Source organism: Alligator mississippiensis, chromosome 10, assembly GCF_030867095.1.
Source record: "Alligator mississippiensis isolate rAllMis1 chromosome 10, rAllMis1, whole genome shotgun sequence".
NCBI lineage: Eukaryota > Metazoa > Chordata > Crocodylia > Alligatoridae > Alligator > Alligator mississippiensis.
Window position 1 is genome coordinate 3,330,828 of NC_081833.1, and position 20,178 is coordinate 3,351,005.

The window sequence follows — 20,178 nt, forward strand, 5'->3', positions numbered from 1 at the left end:
CAACCTTTGTCCAGCATGTGGAGCTCACTTGATAAAAAACAGCAGTGATGGGCTAGCTCCTAACACAGGGCAGTGATGGGCTCTCTCTTCACATCAGGCCGACTCCAGCAATAAAAGCAGAGCCGTTTATGAGCATGGGGGCCTTGCAAAGTCCTCATCTCTTCCCCTCCAGCCCTGTCGGTGCAGAGCTGGGCTGGATTGCTCCTCTAGGGAAAAGCAAACTCAGTCGCAGGCACTTCATCTGGGTAGATATCTGTGGCAGGCTGGGATAACTGAGGCAGCTGTACCCAGTGGGCTGATCCCTGTGCCCCAGGCTGTGGAGACGGGTCTGCTCACATCAGCTGATGGGACTGTGGCCTTGGTGCCTGCCAAGTGCTAGTGCCACAGGTGAGGATTTCCCAGGGAGCGGTAAGTGGGTCTGCTGGGATGTAACCTTCACCAAGTCACCCACCAGCCTCAGCGGTATCACGTTTCGGGGGCCCTGTGAGAGTGCCTCTGAGAAGCCCAGTTTGTTGCCAGAGCAACCAGTAAATAATTAATTAATGGATCGGCCAGCCAGCGTGGCATGGGTCACAGAGATGGCTGTGTGTGCTGCAGCTGCCTGGGGAGCCCGTGGTGCCATGCAGGCATCTGGGTTGCACCCTTGACCATGCCCAGGGTGCAGTCATGCCAGGCGTGGTACATGGCCGTTGTGAGATGGTCCGTGCCCCACAGAGCTTGCAGCTTTTTGAACAGGGCACGGGGAGTGTCTGTCAGGGCTGTGATGGGGTACTGAGGTTTTACAAGGCAGCAGCACAGACCGGGTTCATGAAGGGCCTTGTTACCTCTCCAGGCGTGTCCAGAGCAGCCCAGGACGAGCAGCTGCGGGGAAGGATTGCAGGTCTGGAAGAATGGGGCTGCCAGCTGGCTCAGGAGAGCCTGAGGTGCAGGACGAGAGCTGCTGTGGAGAAAGCAGCTGCAGCGACAGGCAAGGAGGGAAGGTAGGAAGCATCCCAAAGATGGGGTGAGGGTGCAGGTTTCTATTGTGTGATACAGGCGCCCTGGGCTGGAACCCAGAGGAGACCAGGCCTGGGCTGGGCCTCTGGAAGGGGAGGCGATGGTCCTGGAGGTGAAGAGCCTAGTGAGCCCCTGTGGCCCTCTCAACCCTGACAGTGAGCAAGTGCAAGAAGGGCCTGGAGGAGACTACACTGCACTGCCTGGGCCAAGGCGAGCTTTCCCCGCAGCGTGGCCTGGACGTAGGCAGGGGTCCCATGTTCACTGCCTCAGGGGGCTGCAGGTGGAGGTGGAAGCAGGTTGCTGGATGGTCATGTGGGAATAGGCACTCAAGCAGTCTGGTGAGCAGATGGGGCTGGGAGAGGAGCAGACAGCGCTGCAACCACAGGGTGGGCTGCAGCAGGGGTGTATGCTGCCTTGTTGGCCACAGCAGCAAGCTAATGAGCCTGAAGCTGTCTCCTGGGGGTGGTGGGGGTGCTCTGAAAACATCACCCTTTGGGGAGCTTCAGAGGCCTGCTTGGAGGATCGGGGCCTTGCTGGGTGGCAGTTTGGTTCCTAGGAGTCTGTCCTGGGTAGCAGGATGTGAACAGCTGGTAGCTGGGATGGCACAGGGTCCTGGGGGCACCATGGCCTGTTCCGTCTATAGCACACATGGGCTGCATGTGCCTGTTCCCTTCCCACGGGGGGGTCCCAGGGGTTACGGCCCCTGAGCTAATGGCTACGGCTGCTAAACAAGGAAGGGGCTTGCACTTTCAGATGTGGAAGGTTCCCTGGTTCGGGCTCCACAGATGGCTTTCCGGGGCCTATTCTCTGCTCTGCCGGACCCCTGCCATGGCTTTGTGTGCACCCCACCTCCTTGCTGTGTGCCTCATTCTCCCTAGCTGTGTGAGGTGGGGGAGGTCGAATGCGGTGAGGGGGGAGCGCCCAGTGCCCCGCTACTCCCAGCTCGGAAAGGCAGACGACCGCGCTAGCACTTCGTTCGCAGGCTTGGATGGCACATATGTGGTGTATGACGGATTCCGAGACAGTGACAGGATGGATCCGATGCTCCAAACATATGACTGCATATGGAAGGCCATGGCGCAGTATAAAAATTCTGGATGGGGACGGGGTGCAGATGGCAATGTATAATTCCACGGTAATTTGTAAGACGATACATCTGCTCTGTTGCTCATTTCTCAGTTGTCAGACATAATCCTGAGCATCGTATTATAGCACCGGGTGGGAAAGCAGGGATATTTGCCAAGGATCTGGGAGATAATGTTCTCGTGCAGCGTTCTCTGCGTCAGGGAGGAGGGAGCAGGCTGTGGAGGGCGGGAGCGGTGGGGGGAAAGGCTGGTTGTACCGTTGCAGCCCCACAAGGTACCTGCAGAGGCACCTGAAATGTGCTGGGGCTTTCTGTGGAGCTTGGCGTGCTCCTCCCCAATGGCCACCTCCCTGCTCTGCTGCCTCAGGTGTCCCCCGGTGAAGGCCGGGTTGGTGCCAGTGCTGGCTCCTGCTGAGCTGCAATGCTCCTGCACGGACCCTGGAGCAGCTGGCAGCTCACACCCCAGATGGGACTGGAGGCTGTTTCACAACCAGCGCCTGCCAGAGCTGCGTGTGGCAGCTCGGGGAGATTCTGTTCTCTGGGAACAGTGACCCAAAGAGGACGTTACTTTGGGGGGGGAGAAGCATCAATTGCTGGGAACTTGACTCCCTTTGTCCCCATCTCAGGTGGGGTCTTACCAGTGCCTTGCTTGGGGGGTAACAACTCTCCAGCAGCGCTGAATAAAGGCCATTGCTTCCCAACCCCTCCTTGGGGAGACATGGGGCTAACAGAATTGTGACAAAATCAAAGTTTGGGGCAAGGTGGTCGTAGGCAGGGTCTGGAGCAACAGGGCCAACAATGTTTCGCAGAGGGAATAAAATCAGCATTGAGAATGTCTCTGTTGGGCACGACCAGGGCGTAACTGCCTCGCCAACAGAAAATCAATGCGGCTTGCAATATTCCATGCAGCCTAACGCAAGCTGTCAGCGCGGGAGTGTGGAGCTCGCTGGAGAGTGCAATCAGGCAAAGGACCCAATGGACTGGCATGGCTGGTGCAGTGGGACACAGGCCCCTGGGCACCTGCTTCTACACTGCTGCTGCTGGATGGGGTCAAAGCCAGGTGCAGGCCCGTTCTGGAGCAGCCTGTGCAGGAGGATGAAGGGTGAATGCTGCCGCCAGACGCACTGTTGGGTCAGGTCCATCAGTGGCATAGATGTTAGCGTAAGCTGACCATGAAATGGTCGGACCCCATGGCAGCCCAGCAGTGCAGACGTGATGCTCTTAGTTCACTCCAGCCAGCAGGCTCTGTGCTGGCCATTTTTCCCCAACTCCTCACCAAGGGCCTGCTCCTGTCCTGAACAGCCTGGCAAAGTCTTGTCATAGTTGCTGAATCTTCCAGCCTCCCCAGACACCCACCTGGGTATCGAGACTTGTGCATATGCATGTGGGGCGGGGGCATTGCAGCTGGGAGCTGGCAGCTGGTATCCCATGCAGGCAGCAGGTGCGTGAGGTGCCAGCGAGCTCCGGGGTGGATCTGCGCCCTTGGCACAGAGGGATACATCGCTGTGGCACAAAGGGAAGAATGTTATCGCCCTCTGCCAGGATGAGCTGGGCTTGGCTCTATTGCAGGCAACACATCTCGCCGAGGCAGAACGTGCCAAATTGAAAAGAGCGGGGGTTAATCAAATCCTTTCTGCTCTGGCTTTATCAAGCTCGAGAGGGGCAGGCCTATTAATTAGAAAGGCTTTTTCATGTAAAACAGGCTCCTTTGCAGATAAGGGGAGCAGATACTCAGTTGCTTGCCGTTCCAGCAGTGGGTGTGCTGTTCCTTTAGGCCTGCTCTTGTCCGCCTGGCTCTGTTTGCTCATGCGCTCTGCTTGTATGCTTTTCGGGATGGGCCTGGGCCTCCCTGCCTCACCACGTTTCTAGGTCCATGTGCAGGTGGGGGATTCTCTGCTGCTATCTGTGTTCCTCCCTGTCCCGCTCACGCCCCAGGGACTCCACCAGCACCCATGGCTCTGCCCTGAGTTGTTGCTGTTGCAACCAGGAGCCAAATCTGGCCCTACAAGACCATGCAGCGGCCACTGCAGTTCATCCTTGTTTATCCCCTGGATGCAGTGACGCAAGGTGCAGTGCTTGTTGCAGTTGTGATAGTCTAGGGGGTGCAGGAGAACCAAGGTTTGCTTGGTAACCTCTTTCCTTGGACCATCTCTACGGCTGGGACAGATGCTGGACACACTTGAAGCGCTGCTAGGGGGATGTCGCAGGCTGCTGTTTGCAATCTGGGACACCTGGGTTTCATCCCACCGGCACTGACTCGCCCCTGGGTCTGTGCCTGGCTCACGGGTGCTGCACACAGGACATGTGGAAGGAGGCTGTGGTCAGGGGGGCTGGCAAGGGAGACAAAGAGGGATTTGGAAGAGGCCTGGAAGGGTAGGCTTCACCCCCGTTGGTTCTGCTCCTGCCTGGGTTGCCGGGGGGACCCAAGAGCTCAACGGTGTCTGCGCCAGCCATGTCCCCACGCTCATTCCCACTCGCATTCTCCTCCCGCCACCATGACGCTGTGCCTAAAGGGCAGGTGTCGCACTCCTGTTTTCTTCGTAAAGTGGCTGCTTCCCTCCCACACATGCTTGAAGCCTTTGCTTTGCCTTGGTGCCGTTCACAGCATCTGGGCCTCTGTGCTCTTCTTGCCTTCAGCAGATTTGCCTCAACATTCAGCCCCTGGCTCAGGGTCCCCTGCAAGCTGCGGTCTCATCAGACCAATGAAGGGAGAAGCTCTGTGCCCCGAGCTGATTGCACTGGTGCCCTGTGCTCTCTGCCCTATGGGCCTCATTCCAGAGGTCAGGCAACAGGCAGCTAGGGCATGCAGGACGCTGCAGGAAAGCAGGCACTGCTCCATGGAATCGTGCTCCAGGCAGCTGGGCTGGCCCTGTGCCCTAGCTGAGTCCAGGAGAAGCAGCCAAGAGCAGGTGGATTCCCCCCTGCAGATGGGAGCTGGCTGCCATGCCTTCCCCTCTCCCTTCCACAAGCACTCGACCCCAGGGCCAATGCTCAGGGTCCTGTGACCTGCTGTGTTCACTAGGGTGGGACTAAGGATCTGAGGCAGAGCAGATGGCATCAAGGTCCGCTGTTGTCTGAACCTCGGAGCGCCTGCTTCATACCAGCTTCCTGCAGTTCGGAGGCTCCTTGGTGGCATCGGCAGCAGCAGCGAGATCCTAGACCCCCAAATTCCTGTCGTTCTGCCTCCTTTCTCCTGTCTCCCCACTTGGTGCCTGAGTAGAGCTGTTTAGGAGCTGCTTATCTTGTGATGCTGGCAGCAGTCTGTGCCCCCTGCCTTTCAGGGGTGTAAGGCATTTGGCCTGGCTCCTCAACCTGGCATCTCTCCCTTGGCCTCCCCAAGGGCTGAGGATCCAGCTCTCTACCTCACTGTCCAGTGCCAGCCCTGCAGCCTGGACTCCCGTGAGCAATCCTGTTGTCTTTGAAGGGGCCTCTTAGTGGTGATTAGCAACACGCACACAAACATCGGGGTAGTGGCAGGACGCTGCTGTCAAATGCAGAGGGCCTGATTAGGTGACCCTGCCAAAGGGCCTGACACAGAAGACCAGCAGCCCCCGTATTGCGAAGGTGCTGCAGATGCTCACATCCCTCAGGGCTGAGTGCTTTTGCTATGGAAGCCAAGACCTGACTTGATCTAGAGCCAGATCTTGTTCTGAATCCAGCTGATAGAAGAGTTAGTGGGGTGGGATCAGGCCCTTGAGTCCTTGGCAGCCCAACCGTATCCAGCAGCATTGTCTTAGGGGGATGCTGGGATGGGATTTGATGCTAAGCTGGAGCTGGACTTGTCAAACACGTGCACGGCCCACCTTATTGTGGTAGACTTTCAACTCCCGGCTGGCTGAGTTCACCCAGGTTTCTCTGGAGCTGATCTGCACAGGGTGTTTATTCAAACCCAGCACATTTGACTTCTTGTGAATATATTTTGCTCAAACCAATATTTTTTTGTACAATCAGATACATTTGACTAAACTAATACATATGTATAGAAGCTGATACATTCCCATTCAAACCAGTGTAAATTATCTTTGACCAATACTTTTTTCCCTGGAAATCAATGCATTTTAACACTAGATAATATTTATGAAATTGAATTTTTTTTATCGAGGCTAATGCAATTCTTTTCTATTTTATGCATTTTTATTCAACTAATGCATTTTAAATTAAACTGGTGTATATTAACTACAGCAGATGTTGGTACTTACAGTAAAATAATATATATGTTTGCTGAAATCGATACATATTCCAAAGCCAAGGTTTTTGGTTAACCAAGCTATATCATCTATAACAAACGCATGTAGCTACTTAATTTGATGTTTATATTCAGTAGCTAGTGTATAGTTGTTTATTGGTAATGATTATTTTTAAAAGGGAAAAGCCTACTAAAGCATGAAAGATGGATTTCTGTGCTGGCGTGCGTGAGCTTTGCCATCGTCATTGGAGGCTGGCTGGGGAAGGCTCCGAGGAACACAGGCTGGTTTGAAATGGCTACCTTCCTAGGATAGAGATGTTCTGGAATTGCTCTGGATTTCCCCAGTTGTGGCCAAGAGTAGAGTTTGGCCCTTAAACTGCAGCAATAGGAAGAAGAAGTGAGCATGCAGGTGAGGGACACTGTGGAGGACCCCACAGCCGGAGCAGAGAGCACGGTTCTGCGCCTGGCTCTGGCACTGACCGGCCGTGTGACCTTGGCCTGGTCGCTGCTCCTCACTGTGCCTCCGTTCCTGCTCTGTGAATTGATACTAAAATGTGTTTGCTAGTTGCCTTCCTGGGCAAAGCTCCCTTAGGGTCCAGTTGTCCCATCTCTGTGGTGCCCTGGAGGCTGCACCCAGAGACCAGCCTACCCATCTGCTCTTGCTCCCCACACAGCGTTTGCTGGAGAAGGCTGTCTGATAACTTTTTGGCATATGCTCAGGGCGGGACTGGGCCTATCTAAACCATCCCAGCCAAGTGCTTGCCTAACCTGCCCTCAGATGCTTCCAGTGATGGAGATTTGGCAGTCCTCATAAGGCCTCTGTGTCAGTGCCGAACCACTCTCATGGTTGGAAAGTTCTTGCTAATATCCAACCTGAATCTCCCCTGTAGCAATTTCAGCTCATTACTGCTTGTCCTGTCCCCTGTGCATGCAGAACAATTGATCACCACCTTTTGCTAGTCACCCTTGACGCGTCTACACGTGTGTTAGCACACTTTAGTTAATGTGCATTAAATCTAGTACCTCCATTGTGAGGTACTAGGAAAATGCACATTAGCCTGTCTTAATGAGCATTAGCTACATAGCACGTTTTTAGTGATGCTTTAATGCTCATTAAAATAGTCTAACGCTCATTAAAGTGCACATGTAGACATGCCCCCTCTATGTATTTGAAGACTGCTATCAATGGACCTGGCTGCTGGTGTCTGTTTGGGGGTAGGCTGTTATTATAGGGCCTGCTCCGAGCACTGGGATTCTCTGGATCAAGAGAGTGCTCATTCTGGACCAGGCCTCCTTGCAGTAGTGCCTACCCACGGGAAAACAAGGTCCCATCTGGAACCTGTCCACCTCTGCATCCTCCATGGAAATTTCAAGCTTTTCTGTCCTTGTAATTTATCATCTGATTTCCATAAGGTTTCGGTGTTAACATTTTTTGTACCTGAGGGGTAAAGCCAGACTTAATTTAACAGCTATGCCTGATTGAGTTCCATTCTCATGCAAAATAATATATCACCTCTTGTAATAAAAAGGTGTATTTGCATATCTCGCTCCATGGCCTGAACAAATCCTGCCTCCCTTGAAACACATCGCCTGTTGGGGAGGAGTGGGAATGTTTCAAACCTCTGCAATGTGGGGTATCCGGTTGCCAGAATGGTAGCTAGGGCCCACCTCTGAGCCATCTGCGTGTCCTGGACTCCTGCTGATGACAGTAAGGGAAGGCCGAACTTTACCCGGGGGAAAGGGAAGGGTACTGAGGATAACTCCTGATATCATAACTGCATAGAGTGTGAACCTGGGCTGAGGGGCCTGGGGCAGGGCAAGATCGTAGGGCTCAGCTCCTCCTGAGGACACTGTCCAGGATCCAGCCCTTGCAGAATAAAATTTGGGCTTCCTAAAGTGGTGGGATCTCCTTCACAGAGGGTTTATCCGAGGAAGCCGTAAACTCTGGCATTAAATGCGGCACACGTGTTGAATAGCTACGTAGTTAAGATAATCTCAGCAAAGCAATAAAAGAGTAAAATTAATTAAAGAGCATGTGCTAATTGTAGCAGGGAAGTGCCTTGAAAGAAGTGCCACATTAGGAAAATCCACATCTGCCAAAAGCTGATAAAGGGGTGGGGAGGGGCCGGGGACTCCCGGGGGCGCAGTTCCACGGCAGCGGGGCAGGGCGGCCAGTCTGGGGCAGGTGAAAGAGGAAGTCCTGTGGCTGGAAGCATGTGGTGAGCATGTTTCACTGGGCAGAGGTTGGCGCAGAAGCCTGAGCCAGGCAAAGCTCCGTGCAATTAGGCGCATGGGGGCCTTTCATCCTGGAATCGGCAGACTTTGAAGATGGGGAAAGGTGTTGTGGGGAGTGGGGCACTGAGCTGCATGTGTGCGCGCAGGGGGAGAGGGTTGCTTTTCTTCTTGGTACTGGCCTTCCCACTAAGAGATGAAGATGGAAGATGAAGGGGAAGAAGAGCTACTTCCATTCGGGAGCATGTTTGCCAGGGTACCAAGCTGCTAGTATAACAGGGGCTCTACACATGCATATAGACCCAGGAGGGCATCCCCAGGCATTTAATTTCTTGGAGTTGAGCTGCAACTTGAAGATCCCAGTTTTTTTTTGGTTTGAAGTTCTGGTTGGGTCCCAAACCAACACTTGTGTCCCCTCAGCCCCTGAGGACTCCAGCCTTTTGCTCTTGCTCAGCTTTGTTGGTAAAGGCCACCCTCCGCACAGTCACTATCCTTATTGCAGCACGCTGCACTTCCCCGAGCCACGTTCTGGTTTGAGCACTACAGGACCCGAGTGCTGGACCTGGCCTGATGGATCCAGGCAACTTCTAAGAACCTTTAAGAAGGCAGCACTCGACAAGAAGGAGCAGTACAGTTTCCCCAAATAACAGTGTCTGAACAGCAGTGAGTCTGTGCCACATGCCCTCATGGTCTCACCCAGCCAAAGCGGGCTGAGTCCAGAAGAAAGGGCATTCACAAGCTGCCTATGCCACGCATGCTGCCTTGTTGCCTGTGCTCTACGGGCAGTGAGACCGACTGCCCTAGATGGACTTCAGGAATACAGAGGGATTGATCGGAGATACCCAGACTCCAGTAGGAAGAGCACATCGATAGAACTGCCTCTGATTCCGGTCATTCTTCTCACGGATGGGGAGATGGTCTTTTCTGAGTCCCTCAGACATGTCATGCTGGAGTGTCTTCAGCCCTGCTGCGTGGGAAATGGTGCCTTCATTTCCTCTGCCTGGAAGATGCTTTGACATCTGTAAATTCCTAATGCATGACCGGAGTCTGTTGGCTCTGCTTGGAAACAACAGCAGGTATATTCTAGTATATCTCTTTAATAGGAGATCCTGTGTCTCTGGCCTCTTGTTCACTCAACCAACCGTTTCCTAAGAGGTTTAGCATTTGAAGTGCCTGTGACACCTTTAAAACAGCAAAACGTAGGTAAAAAAGAAATTGCTGCAATAGGAGGGCATCATCTTTTTGTCGTTAGGAAAACTGTGCCATTGAAAAGACTCGCGTGTGCTTAGAAACACTGAGTCGAGGAGCACCTCCTTTGCTAGATCCTGCACTCGTTCATTGGGCTTTGCTGGCCGGTGTCCCAGAGAAGTCCCCGAGGAGGATGGCAGAATGATGCCCCTCTGCTGTAGCCAGGATAGCCGCCAACATGCCGGGCCGCTGCTGTGATGCCCTACTATGGCCGGCAGATGGCGACTTTGCCCAATGGGCCATTTTCTGCAGTCATTAGACTGTTAAATCTGCACGCCTGCATTAAATTATTTGTGTAGTTCTTGAAGTTATGAATTTATGGAGGAAAAAAACAACTTGTAGAGATGAGTGGAGCCTCAAGATGTAAACTAAATCACCTGCTGTAATAGGTTTAGACGTTAACAAGCAACAGTTTAAATCATTAATGAGCAAGTGAAAAACAGATTTAAATCATTTAATAACTCTCTCAGGGAGAGGGTTCGTATTTTCCTCGGATATCTGGTAGCATCGAGACCTAGGGACTCTCTTAAATGGGGCCTGACTTCTCCCTCTTTCTGAAAGAAGAGCAGTCTTTCAAGGAGGGGTGGTACACAAGCACTGGAAGCCGTAGGCAGGTTGGGGAAGAGGAGAGAGCACGGGAAGAAAATTAAATATCTTGTGGATTAAATGAACTTAGACCAAGACCAGGAGCCCTCCTCTACCTCTTGGAGCATCCTCCTCCAAGGCCGTGCACATCCAGGCATTCTCAGTAGAAATCCAGGCTTGAAAAACTTCCCTGGATGCTGCCCAGGTGGGCAGGACCTGCGAAGGCTGAGAGGTGAGCCTTTCCCTGGAGTGTGGGGGAAGGAGATGGGACAGACATTTGCATCCATGGCCCTAGAGGTGGTTGGAAGCATTCTTATCCCCATACCGTCGGTGGTAAAACTGAGGCACAGGCACCCACAGCCACTTGCCCAAGGTGGCACCACAAGCTAGTGGCCATAGGGCCCTACATATACTGGGCACCTCACCCTGGCTCCCCTCCTGGCACTTGGATCGGGAGAGGCATTCCCATGAGCCCACGCTGTGTGCTGCAGGGGCAGGGCCCATTGCCAGGTGCCCAGAGCTGTGAACCCCTTGTCCACGTGGGCACTTCTGGGCCTGTGGACGGGAAGCGCCTTCTTAAGTGGCCAGGGCTACTCTGTGTGGGAATGGCATGGAGGATGCCGGTCATCCTCGCTGGCCAGGCAGCGGGTCTGCAAGGGCACAGGTGACAGGAGAGGAAGTGCCATGCAGGAAGCCAAGCATCTCTGTCCTTCATCTTTGAATCCAAGGCTACTCGAGCTGGGACAGTCCTGGCGCACCACTGACCTAACCAAAACTGCAGAAGCATGGTGCGTGTGGGCCCTAGAGTCTGAAACCCTGGGCAAAGACACAGGGTCCTAAATGAACTACTTACAGACCATCTCTTGGGTTTTTGTTTTCCACTTTACCCGTCCTGCTGGCAGTGGTTTTGGAGGAGCTGCCTCGGGACTTGGAGCATTTGTTGTCTGCGACGCTGCGTTAGCAGTTGCAGCTTTGGGCTGGGCATTTACAAAGCACAGAACAGAAACGGGAGGTGAACCCAGGTGTGCTGGAACGGCCCTGCTGATGCCATCGGTCATCCGAGCGGTGGGACCGGAGAACTGCTGGGGCTGCTCTAAGCAATGCAGAATTTCTTGATGAAAAAGGGGGACACATTTTTCTCAAAAATGCCCTCATCTTCCAGTCAGTTCCAGGCTCTGCAAAGTCTCCAGATTCTCTGGATAAGCCATCCTGGACTTTGCAAAGTCCATTCTTGAGCTTCATGAGTTGTTTTCCCGCCTTCCCCCGCTATTAAAGGGACGATCATTTTTCTGATGGAAACACTTCCCTTCCTGTTGTTGCAAGCAAACCCTAGGGCTGCTGTAACTCAGAAGGGTCAGAGAGGAAAAATGATTTGCAGTCTGCTTCCGTAGTATGTTTTACGGCTCCAGATAGCGCATTCGGTGTCTCCCTTATATTGCTGGTCAGTTCCCTTTGCATAGGGTGGGTTTTTCTTTTATACAGCAACAAGAGCGAGGAAACCCTTTTTCCAAACAGAAAAATGTGACTGTAAACCATAAGAAGTGTTTGGGGCAGCCGGGGGACAGCACAGCGCCTGAAACAATGGTTTAGAGTGACTAGACTTCATGCCGATAGTGTCCCTTCTAATTGCAATCATAGCTTTTCAATAGAAATATAATTAAAAACCGTACTTTGTGCTGCCCTGTCAGATGTGAGTGATGGCGGTCTGGCTTGGCAGGAACTCCTGCCCTGCTCCTGGGCTGACCTGGTTGAACAAAGCAGTCATAATAATACATCCTGCAGCAGCCGAGAACTGATGTTTTTTGTCAGAGCCTAATGCAACTTGAAAAGAGCCAGGAGTGGCGAGCTCTGCTCCGAATCGCAGCTGGCTGGGTCCTAAGCTTCTCTGCAGATGGATGTCACTCCTCTCTTTGGCATCGAGACCTGACAAGCAAAGGGTGACCTAGACACACCTTGGGTCTCAATCCTGCCAACACATCTGCGTGTGAGTAGCTGGGTGCCAGGGAGCACCCCTTAAACAGTGTTTGAACTGGGAACCTCCTTGCTCATCCCTGAACACAAGTCTTTGCACGGGACCCCAAGCAGAGCACCACTGGGTATAGGCCTCGTGGCCTCTCACAACCCAGGCCAGAGCCAAGAGTGCGGGCTCAGGTGGTTTCTTATTGATTTCCTCGGCGGTTCTGCCCAAGGGAGGACCACGCGAACTGCCCCTTTGAGGCCACACGTTTGCAGCTGGAGGAAGCCAAGCCAACTCCACCGCTGACGGGCCCCAGGCACACGTACATCCTCCGAAGGCAGTCAGCCAGGGCTTTGCCTTCTTTGTAGCCAAGAGCCCGTGGTCCTCCGGGGGCTGAGGTGTGAGCTACGTGGAGCTGGGGTGGCCATACGTGGTGTTGGGGCGGATGGGAAGGACGGACAAAGAGCCCTGCAACCTGGTTCTCCTCTGAGGTACTTGTGTTTGGTTCGCCCTTCTCCCACGTTGCATGCGTATGCACCGCCACGCTCGGAGGCATGCCTGCATGTCATCAAACCAAAAATGCGTTTCCACTCTGGTCTGGCGCTGCCGCAAGGCTTCACAATGAATTCGGTGGGAGGCAGCTGAGGACTTGCCTGCTTGTCTGTCCTGTAGCCAGGCTTCTGGGGCGGCCTAGTGTGCCTGGCTGACATTTTCTTTTGTTTCGGCTTTGATGCTGGGGAATTCGCATATCATTATCTGTTTGTGGTTAAGGACCTGCCGTTCTCTCTCTCAGCATCTTTGTGCAGCCGGGGAATTTTCAAAAGGCGTGTTTACTTTGGCTTCCATGCGTCTCCTGCATAAAGCTACCGTCTGTCCTGAGTGCTCCTCAAAGGCGGGTACATGCCTCCTTTTTGCCCTGCGTTCAGCTTGTGACTTGGGTATTCAACTGGATGGTTTTTTCTTTGTATAGCACGACTTCCGGCTGCGTGGACACAAGCAGTTGCTTTACAAACAAAACCCAGGTCCTGTATTCAGTTCTTCTCTGCCAAATTATCTGTAGGAATTAGGAAATGCAAAAATGTAGAACTCCTGGTTCCAAAATAAATAATAAAAGGTATCATTTTGGAACCAAGAGTTCTAGACGCTTGCACTTCTTTTTGCCTCAGACCAACGTGGCTACCACATACAGCCCTCCAGGAATTAAAGCACCCTTGAGCATTAAAAATTCATCCCTCGGGCTTAGAATAGAATATTTATCCCTTTAAACGCCTAACGGAAGTAACCATCTAGCACTGTAAAGCTTGCTAAAACAATCAACCCCGGTAACATATTTTCAGTATAAACACGGGGATGTTTTGCTAGGGCTTGATTATTTAAATGTAGTTACATTTCATAGATTCATAGATATTTAGGGTCAGAAGGGACCTCAGTAGATCATCGAGTCCGGCCCCCTGCCCTGGGCAGGAAAGAGCGCTGGGGCCGGACGACCCCCGCCAGGTGCATGTCCAGTCTCCTCTTGAAGACCTCCTAGGCTGATGTTCATCGCTGCCAGTAGAGAAGATACGGTTAGGGTGGCCATTGTAGAGGAGAGTGCTTGTCCTCTAGTGATACGAAACCCGACGCCTTTAAGTCCTCTTGAAGAGAAAAATAGACAATCTTCTCTTCTCGAAACAGAGGACACAAAGGTGTTGGGTTTTGTATCAATAGAGGACAGAGTGGCAGAAAACCAAACTGTCCTCTAGGATGGCCACCCTACATACAGCATCATACAACCATGCACTTGCCTAAAACACCCCCGATCTCAAAAATCCCCTTAAAAACAAGCTTGTGGAAGAAGCTAACACGTTTCAGCCCGGAGACAACGCTGTCTACAGCTTTGTGTTTGAACGCCGGGACCCCATCTGCAACGCCGCTCTCATGGAAGTTGCCTGAATCCTTATGAGCAACCGGGGCTTGTAGCAAAGACGACACCTTCTATTAGACCAAAAATTAAAAAAAATGCCTGTAATTGCTTCAGAGAAGAGCTGCATTGAGTCATTGCAAGGCGTGGAGACCACCTGAAGGATCAGCTCTGCCATTTCTCTGAGGGGCAGCTGGAAAAAGTGTGCGCCTGGGGGTGGGGGGTGCGAAAAAGATGATGTTTGGGAAGCAAATTTGGAGAGAGGAAGTTTGGGAAGAAGATATTTGGGGAGAGGATAATTGGGAAGATGTTTGGAAAGAAGTTTGGGAAGATATTTGGAAAGGATGTTTGCGAAGAAGGTATTTGGGAAGAAGATAATTGGGGAGATGATCTTTGGGAAGAAGTTTGGAAAGATATTTGGGGAGAAGGCATTTGGAAAGGAGGTATTTGGGGAGACGCTTTTTGGGGCGCAGGTGCTGGGGAAGATGTTTGGAAAGCAGTTTGGAAAGACGGTGTTTGGAAAGACATTTGGGGAGACGGTGTTTGGGAACAAGGTTTGGGCAGTCGGTGCGAGCGCGGCAGGGGAGCGGGCGCCGTGTGTGTCCCCGCGGGCGGCGCGGAGGTAGGGACGGAAGGCGGGCGGGCGGCGCCGGCAGGAGGCGGCGCGGAGAGCGAGCGCGGGGCGGGCGCGTCCCGCGGGTGCCGGCGGTCCCGCCCCGGGTGCGGGCGGCGGCGGCGGCGGCGGCGGCGGGGCCGGGCGGGCGGGCTCGGGCGCAGCCGCGGCGGGAGCAGCCGAGCCGAGCCGAGCCGAGCCGGGCGGCCCCAAGATGGCCGCCGACGTGGGATCGATGTTCCGCTGTTGGAAGCACTTGGACCCGCGCCGGCTGCAGGTGAGCGCGGGGCGGCCGGCGCGGCTCGGCCCGGCACGGCCCGGCGCGGCACGGGGCGGCGCGGACTGGGCGGGACGGGGCGGGGCGGGGCGCGGCGCGGCGCTGCTCCCGCCCGGGCACCCCGAGGTGCGGGCACCGCTCGCGCCGTCCTTTGTTCGCCGCCGGCGGGAACTTTGCAACTTTCCCGGGCAGCGCCGGGCGCCGCCAGCTCCCCCCTCACCACCGCACCGCCCCGCACCCCGCCCCGCCCCGGCACGGCGGGCACAGGTGAGACGCGCGCGGGGACCGCCCGGGGCCGGAGCATCTCCGCGTCCCCCGTGGGCTGCGCTGGGCACGGCCCTTTGTTAGCAGCGCGCGGGGCCCGGAACAAAGCGCCCCGCGCCCCCTTCAGCCCTGTCCCCCCCCGGTACGCTGTGGCTCCCACGCGGAGTGCTGCCTTGCATCCGCAGTGCCCGAGCCCAGGAGCGCGGGCAGCTCTGCCGGGCAGCGGCGGGGCGCGTTGTGGCGCGCGGGGGATTGCCGCCCCAAGCGCTCCCTCCGCACCACATCACGCGAGCGACTTGTGCGCAGACCTTCTTATGGAAAGGACAGTGTTTCCAAGTCGGCTCGGGCCGAAAGGAGAGCGGAAACTTTGTTGTGGGGCGCGGGGGGCGGCATGCGTGCGTGTGTGCGCGCGTGCGGCTTTCGCTGTCCGCTGCTGCGGGCGAGCGGGGCGCCGTGCCCGGGCGCCGAGCTGGGAAGCGAGCAGTCGAGCTCGCTGTCTTCTGTCCAGGCGTCACTTCTGGCGCCTCCCCCGGATCGTGGTGGGAAAGGTGACCTTGTGCCGGTCCGGCCTGCCGGCCTCCACGACAAAAAATACCGGAGCAGCCCGTTTGTTATTCTGCCAAATGCGTTTTTTACAAACGTGCTTTAAACGCGTGCACGTGGGGCTCTCGCCTGCGGTGCCCGTGGAGTGGCAGAGTTTGGACAACCTTGACAAATGGTGGGCATGTGTAAAACATGCAGATAACGCGATAGTCTGTAGCGCTTGGATCAAAATGGCATTGAGCCTTTTTACAGCAAAGTGTCTCGGAAATGAGAAGAGATAAAATTCTATCAAAGATAATGCCAGACATATTTCATTTGGTTATGAGATTGTTTTATAGTGTACATTACTAATGCAGTATTTTTTTACTGCTTTCTTGTGTATAATAGTCATAACAGGAGTCATACCTCTATGATTTTTTTTTTTTTTTTGGTTTTAATTTGCCCTGGTTTATTATGTTCAGTTTACCAGTGCATGGATTACACACACGCTGTGCATCCTGCCTTTTTATTTTTTTTTAATCTTGTCCATTTTGCATTAAAAAGGGCAAGAGTTGTGAGCTGATGATTTGGGGTAATAAAGCCATCTCCAGTTGGGGAATAGATTTCTGCCCTTGCCGTATTTTATAAATGTCTTTGCATCTCATTAGCAGTTGGCTCCGGTTACTCTGAGCTCCTGGGTTCATCCGATAAAAAACACTGCTTTTATTCCGGTCGTGCTAACGCTTTTTTGTGCGTCTGTGTGAACTAGCACTCGGAGCAGTCGACTTTGCAGAGAGTTCTGCAGAAACTTGAGCGCTAACATTATACGGTACCTAGTCACTCCAGGCTGCTCGGCTGTTCGCGGATGCCGAGCATCTTCCAGACGTGTTGTGCTTGATGGAATGTTTTCACTGCTCAAAGTTTAGAAAAAAATGTGGATGTGATTAAAATATTATAACCTTATGATATTCTGAAGTGCATAAATTTTACATATCAGCTACAGAGGGAGTTTAGACATCCATTAAATGATATGACAGCTTGACTTATCTAAATGTGCTATCATTTAACAATGTGTCAAAATTCTTCTTTATATAGATGACAGCAGTAAATAAGCTATCAGTCCTGTTGGCTGAAGCTTAACTTTTGAAATTTGGACTAATAAAGTTAACTGCAGTACTGTAGAGGAGCTGTAGGCAGAATAACCTCGTTGTTGTCTCGGTGAAGGTGCCCGGTGGTATGCAGAGGTTGTCTCTGGAGCGCTGTATGGGGGGAATTAACCTCGTCAAAAGCTCGCAGCTCTGCATATCATCAGGACGGGCAGAATTTGCAGTAAGAGTGGGAAGCTGTTGGGCCATACAGCTTACTCCATCATCATCAGCTTTGTGAAAATATGACATAATGGATAGCTTTGCCAATAGCCTCGAGCCACAGAAGGAATCCAGCCTGATTTGTCTCACTTGCAGGCACACGTGTGCTAAGAGTGGGCAGCCAAGGTGCAAAGCATCCTGCGCATGACCCTGTTGCAATTGGTGGACTTTCACCAGGGATGAGTTTGGCCCTGCTCTCATTGCCTTCTTAGAGGTGCTGTGTAAGTGGTGGGATTCGGTGCTTGGTGATGCTGTAACTTTGTTATGGTCAGGCTGGAGACCCAGCCTAAGTCCTTAAAGGTTTGCTCTGGCAAGAAGTTATGCCAACCAGCGCTGGTTCGTGAGAGAGCCATGCCATCGCCACACGAGCATTCGAGGAAGAAGAGCGCGCGCTTTGCAGAGCTTGCTTTCTTGTAAAAGACCCAAACTCAAATTCCCAACCCCCCGGTGTAGAGGTGGGCATGCATGGCTGGCATCTAAAAGTCACTTGGAAATAGAAAAGATGCCTTGGTTTTTAGTGGACCTAGACAAGGTGGCAGTCGGCAGTTGGACGGTGTTGGGCGTTCAGGTCCTCTCCATGTCTACGGGCGACAGCAGCAAAACCAGTGCCTCCATCTGCTCTGCCTCGGGGCCTTTGCCTGGTCCTGAACGGACAGTTCTCGGCGTGGGAGGGAAGGTTGAGCCCTGTGAATACCCATCAGTCTTCCGTGTCTTTGACAAAGCTGCTGCCAGAGTGGTGCTTGGGGTGAATATGGGCTGAGATGCATCAAGCCTTTCTTGGTGTTGCATAGTTCAGGATAAACCCCCCATCATCGCAGAGCAATCCCAGGCGCTCAGCTCTGGCGGAGGAGCATATTAGGAAACAGGGCGAGAATTCTAGGAAGAATCTTAATGCCGCTACTGTTAAGTCTCTGAGTTTCCATTATTAACTTCAGTTATTTTCCAGAGATTCAGAGCTCAGAGCTAATAAAAATCTAGTCATGGGTGAAACGCGAGGCCAGATCCTGGGCTGATGTAAATCAGTGTCACTCCATTGCAGTGAATGGAGCTGTGCTGCTTTACGCTGCCTGAGGAGCTGGCCCGCTGCGCCCAGAAGAGCCTGGGAATGGAGCGTGCTTCGAAGCTCTGTGGCTTCTTTTGCACGGGGGTTGCAGATTTGTATTGTTCAAGAGGAGTTGACACTCCCGTAAGTCAAAACCAGCTTTGTTCTTTGTCGGCAAGGGAATAGCGAGGCACTCACTTGTGATGTGACCAACAACCTGCCTCCTTGCGGGCCCTCTCTGCAGGGAGGCTCCAGGCTGAGCAGATGTTGCAGACTTTGTGATTCTTTTCTCCCAGGTCAGGATGGGCAGTGTGGGGTTTAGCACCGTCACTGTGCTGGGCTTAAGGGCGGCCAAGCCACCAGTTTTGGCTGACCCTCTTGGGCTTCCTGCAGGAAAAGCTGAACAGGCTCTAGTTCCCTGGTAGAAGTGGCTGCTTTTCTCCTGCTCCTTTGCACTGTGCGCTTCTATTTTTGCCCCTGCTGAGACGGCGCTTCCCTCGGTCTCCAGAGTTCAGCCTGGCCTGCCTGGTGCCTACTGCCTTCCAGTACGGACCCCGCTTCTCCCCTCCAAAGCTCCTTGGAGGCTGTTTTGGGCCAGTGTTGTTCAGAGCTGCTGAAGCTGGACCAGAGAGGCTGCCGTGGCATGGAGAACCACAGCTCTTCCAAGAGCACCGAATGATGGTGCCGTAGCTTAGGTTCTTTAGCCCTTCCGCTCGTGCGTGCACTGACACTGCACAGGAACAGCCTCTTAAGAGACCCTCATGGCGTGCAGTGCCAAGAGTAGTTGTGGAGACATAAGCACCCCCTTTGGAGCAGCGGCTGCTCAGACTGCTTGTGAGTCTGATGGACCAGGGCACCTTTGCAGAATCAGGGTTACAGTGGGGAGCAGTTAAAGCTAATGGGACAAATCCCTCCTTGGTGTCACTCCGTGGCTTTCTTGGAAGAACACCGGGGGTGAATTTGAGCCACTGTTGCTAAACTGAACCACAAAGACCAGCACCTTGAATACTAAAAGCTGCTTTAGAACTGCTCTGAGGCCACGTGCCTATCTTTAATTTGCCTTGTTGTTAACTGTGACTAATTGTGTAATTTGCCTTATCCCTAACTGGGATTATCGTGACAGCATGCTGCCTTCTGATCGTTGGCTTGGGCAATGTCAGGGCACAAAGATGTTGGGGATGCTTGACGGGCCCGGGCTGAGATGTGTTCTCTCTCCTAGCCTGGCCTCGGCGGCCCTGTGCAGGTACCGTTGGCACGTCTTTGTAGCTGAGCTGTTGCGTCGGTATTGATGTTTGATGCACAGGGCAGCATCGTGGTGCAAAGCTCTACCAGGCTTTCTCGCTGCTGGCACCAGGGCATGTCCTTACCCCAGGATGAACTGTGTGGCCCTCAGGAGGCCAGCAGTGTCTGCCAGGCTTGATAAGTTCATAGATGTTAAGACCAGAAGGACAGATTGTGATCATTCAGACTGACCTCCTGCAGGCTGTGGGTCTTCCCCAAATTTGTTCCTGTTTGAGCTGGAGCTGGACACTCCACTGTGATTTAAAATCTTTGGCCGTGAGGGTGATTTAGTTGAAACTTAAAAATCAGTGTTTTCTGTGGCTTTTTATAAGGGGGAGAGGGGGTCACAAAATTGGTTAAAATATTGCAAAGTTTCTAAAAAGCATCCATCTGTGTATAGGACTGAGAGAGGTCCTTCCTTGCCTGTCCTAAAGGGATGGAGCATGACTCTCTTGGCTGTTGCTGCGTTGCAGAAGGCTGGTTATAAGGCAAGAAGAAGAGTCATTGTCAGCTTCAGGAGCCTTTTCTTGCCAATTGGAAATCACTGAACTCGGCTCAGTGCAGCACATGGTTTAGGTTGAACACAGGTTGCTGGGGTTTGCATTGCAGGAGCCTGCAGAGGTT

The 20,178-nt window shown here is 53.3% G+C and overlaps 1 protein-coding gene across 1 annotated transcript in view; it reads left to right on the top strand.

Moving 5' to 3' along the window:
* Positions 1-620: 620 nt before the first annotated feature.
* CUX2 (cut like homeobox 2) overlaps positions 621-20,178 on the top strand; it is a 185,654-nt gene continuing 166,096 nt past the window's right edge. Inside the window, 1 exon segment of the mRNA XM_059713373.1 lies at positions 621-980. Coding sequence (XP_059569356.1) covers positions 891-980 — 90 coding nt within the window. The 5' untranslated portion in view covers positions 621-890.